This window comes from Alligator sinensis, unplaced genomic scaffold, assembly GCF_000455745.1.
Source record: "Alligator sinensis unplaced genomic scaffold, ASM45574v1 scaffold123_2, whole genome shotgun sequence".
In the NCBI taxonomy this organism is placed as follows: Eukaryota; Metazoa; Chordata; order Crocodylia; family Alligatoridae; genus Alligator; species Alligator sinensis.
This window is the reverse complement of record NW_005841917.1, coordinates 3,200,268-3,206,851: the sequence shown is the minus strand read 5'-3', so window position 1 is coordinate 3,206,851 and position 6,584 is coordinate 3,200,268. Positions and strand designations below refer to the sequence as shown.

At 47.5% G+C, this 6,584-nt stretch overlaps 1 protein-coding gene across 1 annotated transcript; it reads left to right on the top strand.

Moving 5' to 3' along the window:
- Window positions 1–777: 777 nt before the first annotated feature.
- Window positions 778–6,198, top strand: TWISTNB (TWIST neighbor). Its single transcript, XM_006018937.3, has 4 exons — window positions 778–1,054; window positions 1,133–1,274; window positions 2,945–3,153; window positions 5,723–6,198. Exons 1-4 carry the CDS (start codon window positions 846–848, stop codon window positions 6,093–6,095), a joined length of 933 nt encoding a protein of 310 aa, XP_006018999.3. The 5' UTR covers window positions 778–845; the 3' UTR covers window positions 6,096–6,198.
- The last annotated feature ends 386 nt before the right edge of the window (window positions 6,199–6,584 follow it).

Here is a 6,584-nt window from a genome sequence, read left to right as displayed (position 1 = left end):
CCTGCGCGGGCCCCCACGGCCCCCTTCAGAGGGGCTCCAGGATGCACGCGGCTGAGCCTGGCGGCTCTCACCTTTGAGCATGGGCTGAGCTCTGGAGCTAACTGGAAGGAGCCAAAACCACCGAGGGCCAGTCGCAGCCTCCAGGTGGCTTGTCCTTCGCCCTGCTGGCTGGGCCTGGCGCAGGGTCCCGAGGGCATGTTGGGCCCTGCCCCATGCTCAGAGGATGGACAGTGTCACGACACCTTGTCGAGCACTAACTCTGTAGCCCGTTCCCTCTCACCTTTTCATAGGGAGATGAGGACTTTAACGTGACTTTCCATTAATTATGCTATCCTTGTGAACTGCATAATATACACAGTGTGTGGCAGGGGCCTTCCCAGCCCTCGTCCCTGCATCATCTGACATTAGGCACAGTCAGGCCTGTACCACCCAGGGGCCCCTCCAGCCCTGGCTGCTATGAGCTGGGGCCAGCCCAGGGCTCTGGCTACCCCGGGGGAAAGAGGTGCCTGCAACGCCCCCGCCTGCCGCTAGGGGCCGCGCTCCGCCCGCTGCCCACGCGCAGCATTGCCTCCCCCCCAGCAATCCACCTCCTGCCAATCACCGCGCTGAGCCCCAAAGCCCCGCCCCCTCCCCTCCTACCGCAGGGAGCCCGGATGACAAACGCTTCCGCTGGCCCGCCCAAGGAAGCGGCGCCGTACTCGGCGTTACCACGAGCGTGCGCGCGCACACCTGGAAGACGCGCTCTTCCTTCCGCATTTCCGGCCCCTCTCCTGGGGGCGGTGCCCTGGGAGCCTGGCGCGTGACGTCATTGCCATGCGCCGGGATGAGCGGCACGCGGTAGGGCCATGGCGGCGGCCACGCAGACCCCGGCCCCAGCGTCCGGCCTGGCGGTGCCGTCCTTCGCGGCGGCCTGCGACCTGGTGCCGAGTCGCTACTCGTGCCTGGTGGTGGTGCCACATCGCAGGCACATCGCGCTGGCGCCGCGCTTCCTGCGCCGCAAACTCACGGGCATCCGCGACCAGCTGGACGCCGGGCTGCTGCGCTACTGCGACAGGTGCGGGGCGGGGCAGGGATGGGCGGAGGGAGGGAGGCTTAAACCACTCGCTGTCTCACTGTCCTGCTACTCCTGCAGCCTGGGAGGCGTTCCGCTGGCCTACAGCCACGTGAAGATCGTGGGGGCGCTGGGTGACATTTACGACGACCAGGGCTCCATCCACCTTCACATCGAAGCCGACTTCGTGGTCTTCACGCCCCAGAAAGGGACCAGGCTGGTGGTACGTAGGTGACAGGGGCGCGGGTGCTTCTTGCACCCACTTAATTGTAGCTTGGGCCAACTCTGGGGAAATGGATGAAGCTGGTGGGGGTGCCTCCTCCTGTCCTCCTTCCCTGCCTGCTCTGCTGCTTTGCTCCCTGTTCCCTCCCCAGGCTGACATGTGGAGTCTGCTTGTACTGCCCTGGGCCTCCCCCTGTGCTAAGGTCTTGTGTTTGTCTTGCACCTGGAGCTACCGCAGGAGACAGGTTTACCTTTTGGGTTTTAAGATGCTGTTCATTAAACGCATGAAGCGTAGATGCATCTTCTCCTGAAGGCCTGTTAGGAGCCAGATAGCAGTATCTGTTTGGTTCTGTCATTGGAACAGGGTCATGCGGTACCTGTGCGCCCCTTTTTGGCACAAAAAACAGGTTTTGCTCTGGAGTATTTCAAATAACGAGCCAGGAATCTCTGCCTTGTGGAAGGATGGTTTTCAGAGATGCCCATGCCAGTGCTTCTGCAGGTGTATGTGTAAAAGTAGATTGAGATACTAACTTGCTGATACTGCCCTTGCAGTCTTTAGGCACAGAACTGGGTTAAGCAGTTCACTTTAATTTAGCAAATTGACCACTTCCACATCCAAAGTCTTAATGGTAAAATAAACGTGTTGTTTTCAAAGCATGAAAGAAAATTCTACTTTCAGAGCATTGAAAGTAGAATTATGTGGCCATGACTGGAACATTTAAATAGAAACATGACTACAGCAGTAGTCACAGTTAATCTTTATGAAAGTACAGTTTTTAGAACCCTTGTTTGTAAGCAGGGCACATTACCTGCTTCCTTTCCTAATGTACCATGCATCTCAAACAGGTTTGAAAATGTTTTTTCTTGTCTGTGTTTTGTCGTCTATCATATTCTTTCTTAGAATGCCTGATCATGAGAGATTCTTGTGGGTTGTGGCATTTTAAGATCCTATTATATGTGTAGGTACTTACTAAGGTCAGGCTGACGTTTTAGCATATTCTTCCTTGCTGTTAAGCATCCTAATTTTGCATTTTGTAATTTGAAAGACAAAGAAACAAACAAATCTTAGAAGTGACTTGAGTATTTACAGCTGTGAAGGCTGTGTGTCATACAAATTGATTGCATGCTTTGTATGTGTTAACTCTTACATGTGCAGAAGTCAACATCCAGGAAACTCCAAGCAGATTTAAAACGTTGTAGGCACAAGTGAAAAGAAAAAAGGAGCTCTCAACCAGTGCATTGCTGAGATGCTGCAAAAGCATCTGTGAGGGATGCAAAGTCTCAGTTGACCCTTAACCCCCTTTAAAAACGTTCCTGCAGCCCCAGGTAGAATTTAAACTGAGATTAGATGTAGCAGAGAGCTGTCTTAATGCAGTGCTAAATAGCTCCTCTGAGAGACTACCTACTAATTTCTTCAGGTTCAGTACTGGGTAAACACTGCTACACTACTTCTGTATGGATAGCTAGCTTTAGGATCAGTAACTTGCCGGGAAGAGGAGCATATGGGAAGTAAACTGTGGAGCTGTACATGGTGTTGGAAAGGAGACAGGCTGGCAGGGGAGAGACAGTGCCAGGCACCTGGGATTGGTTTACTAAATCAAATGTCAAGAACCATTGTATTAGCAAATGTGAAACCTGAATCAAATTTGATTGATCTCTTTCTTTTTTTAGGGTGTGATCAATAAAATTGTCCCTAGTCACATTGGCTGTCTGGTACATGGATGTTTCAATGCTTCCGTCCCTAAACATGATTGTGTGTCAGCTGAACAACAGCAAGACCTTGGGTTAAAAATAGGAGATACATTGGAATTTGATGTTTCTCGCTTAGATTCTGATGCTGCTGGAATGTTCTTCATCTGGGGACGTCTGACTAAAGACAGGTTCAGTGATAAGATTATGATTATTTTTCTTACATTTATTTAAAGACTACATGATAACACTGAATGTCTTGTCTTAAATATAAACGTCTTCCTGTCTCTTTCATATAAAATTAGTTTAGACTTTATATAGCTATGGATCCTATTAACAACAGAACTTTAACATGATTTACCTTGGAGGAGTTTGTTTAAAAAAAAATCCAAAGTAGCTAAAATAGTTTTTAAAAAAAACAACATTTTTCATGCAAAAAATCTGTTGCGTCACACGTACATGTTACAGAATGTCATGGTCAATTAATTCTTGAATGGTGTTTAGATAATTTTATAATCAAATTTGTTTTATGGTTTAATCTGAAAATCTAAGGTGATCAGGTGTGCACCATTTTTTCATTTTTTTTAAATACTATGTTCAGCAGAATTTCAAAGCAAAGTACCAAAATATTTATTAACTAGCAAATTGCCCATCAAAAATTATTCGAGTGGCAGGGGGGGACAGAGGCCTGCATCCAGCCCCCTACCCCACTGCCTTGGGCTGGGGCTGTGGCCGTTTCCCCTTGCTACTTGGGGCCTTTTCCCCGCCGCCTCTTTGGGCTAAGGCCAGGCCCAGGCCCGCTCCCACTCCCCCACTGCCACTTCGGCCTGGGCCTCACAGTGTCAGTCACAGGCGCAGCCACTGGTCATCCCCCTCTCCTCCCCTCCCCTCCCCACTCCCCTACCTTCCTCCCCTCTTCCCCACCACCTCCCTCCGTGCTGGCTATTGTTGCAGTGGGGGGCGGTGAGACACTTCTGCCCCTCGCTCCAAGGAGCAGGCTCTTGCCCCAGTCCCAGCTGTTATGGTGGCAGTGCTGTACCATGTGGGGCAGGGTGAGGCCAGTGCTGCACAGCCAGTACTGTGTGCCCCTGCTGCCTCCCAAGGAGTGCGGGGGGGGTGGGGGCCACTGTTGACCTTGCCCGCCGCTAGCGCCTCTCCCCCACCGCTACTCCATCCCCTCTGTCATGGCAGTGGTCCGGTTCCTGTTGTCCCCCCCTATGCCTCCAAGGAGCAAGGCAGGATGGGGTGAGGCCGGCTCTGCTCGCCTCCCCCGCTCTGGCCCCTCAGTCCCTGCTGTCATGGTGGTGTTCCGCCATGTATATCTCTGTCCAGAGCACTCTGATTGGCTGCCGAGGCAACCAGTCAGAGTGCGAATCAAGGGTTATGGACAGACAGACTAAGGCTTGTATAATATTAGAATTTATTAAATACACTTTGATACAAATCCAGGAGATATTTCTTGCACAGTTTTTATTTTGGTGCTTCTAAATATTATAATCAACTTTCTCTTTAACCAATTTAGGCCCCTCTACATGTTACAAGTATTGTACAATTAACTGTTTAATTATGCAATTACCTTAAGACCAGCTACACATGCAAAATACTTATCGCACAATAAAAAGTTCCAACCAGGTATAAAGTTAGACCTTGAAAATGTGTACTAACTTTATAGCTCGTTGCTTTCAAGCTTTATTTTCCATGTGTATCGGGGCTTCTTCCCTTGGCTGAGAGCCGCCATGACACCGAGGCGCAGGGGTGGGTCACGCCCAGCATGAACGGCCCCTGGGGATCATGGCTACCATGATGCTCCAGGTCTAGGGGTTTCACGCAACTCTCTTCAACTGAGGGGGCTCCCAGTCGCAGAAGCTTGCTTCTTTCCTGTGCAGGGGGAGCCTGGGTTCGGGCTCCCCCTGCACTGGCAATAGGCATTATGGGATCTAATGCATGATTTCACAATTGCACCTCCTGCTATGCGCATGAGGCACAATTTTGTGTGGATCGCACATTAGATCTTGTCACATCTTTACCTGTACATATAGAGGGGGCCCCAGAAATGTAGTAAATATTTTGGTGACCGTTTCATTTTTGCAACCTTTACGTTCAAGTTCTGTTCACAAATTGCTTTTATTTGAATGTGGCTAATCCCTCATCTAAAAGCACGGTGTGTCTGTACTAGAGAAATAACTTCTAAAATATTAGATGTTATAGCAAGCACGATATGTTCTTTGCAGATGTGAACTGATGTATTCAGTAGCATTGTAGTGGCAAGAGTGAATTACATCTTGTGTTCCTTACTGCTGATAAACTGTCCTTGTGAAAACTGACTGCAAATAAATGAAAAGCTTGAGAACAGCTGAAGAAACCTAGTGCAAATTTATGTAATAAATTCAGAGAATAACAGGCAAGGGAAACTGCATGACAATAAAAAAGTCTGAAAGAACCAAAGGGGACATAACACAATACATGTTGAAGAAAACTTGGAATTGGAAAGGTAATATGAATTGTCTCCTAGAATAGAAACTGGACAAATAATGGCAACGAGACTAAAAGTATTAGCTAATCATAAGTTCCCTTGCTGGTCATTTAAAGATCACAGTCCCTTTTTCCACTTAATTTGCTGTGGTTTTGGCACAAATGTCAGTGGTCTGTTACAGGCTCTTTGTAATTACTGTATTTCAGGAAAGTTTGACATGATGATATACGAGTTGTCCTTGGAGATCTCATCCTTCACTTTTGTTTATTTTCTAAATATATTTACAGCTTGCAGTCCAAGCGTCCTGAAACTGTAACTGAAGATACAAACAGAAATGAGACACCAAAGAAAAAACACAAAAAAAATGGAACAGTGAATTTTGAAGGAGACAGTAACTCAGGGGAGGTTGTAGAGGATGCAGACACTGCTGTGAGAGAATATGCAGAAGAGCAAAATCCTGATGATGTGAATGGATTATTTCATAAAAAAACAAAGAAGAAGAAAAAGCATAAGCAAGAAAATCAAGAACCTGTGCTTCCTGGCAGTGACACTAGTGATTACCAGAGTAACCACAAAAAGGAAAAGAGAAAGAAAAGAAAATATTGTGAGGAAAATCATGAATTATCTCAGTTGGCAAAAGAACCCAAAGCGACAAAGTGAAAGAAACAACAAATGGACTGAAATTTAAAAGGGTTTTCTTTGCATATGACTTTTTTCCTTTGTAAGTATTTGATAAACTGCTAATAAAATATTATTTTGATTATTTATGTATGCCTTTCAGCTTTTTGTCACTTACGATAGCATTAAGATGTCCTAATCAAAGTCAGGGTCCCACTAAAGTCAGGGGGCCTGTAGGAATTAAACACAACAGCAATAATAATCCCACAACCTGAGTGGGGAAGCTGCCTACACCAAACAAGGAAGGCATTTCAGCCTCCACACTTCTTGGGAGAATAGGCACCTGAGAGCACTGTGCCTGTATCCACTTAACATCCCTAGCCTGGAGTCCTATTCTGAGGATAGGCATCTTCTTTCAAAGAACTGAGCAGGAGTGGCTTCTTAACGAGGCAGTATAAGAAGGTGCTGTTGCTTTCCCCTTTTATATTGCAGCCTAGTAATTACACCACTTTCCTAGGAAATAAAGAAGAC

Coding starts and splice junctions, on each gene's coding strand:
- TWISTNB (XM_006018937.3), top strand. CDS start 846: ATGGCGGCGGCCACGCAGACCCCGGCCCCAGCGTCCGGCCTGGCGGTG. Junction 1,055..1,132: donor CTGCTGCGCTACTGCGACAG/GTGCGGGGCGGG, acceptor CTACTCCTGCAG/CCTGGGAGGCGTTCCGCTGG. Junction 3,154..5,722: donor GGACGTCTGACTAAAGACAG/GTTCAGTGATAA, acceptor ATATATTTACAG/CTTGCAGTCCAAGCGTCCTG.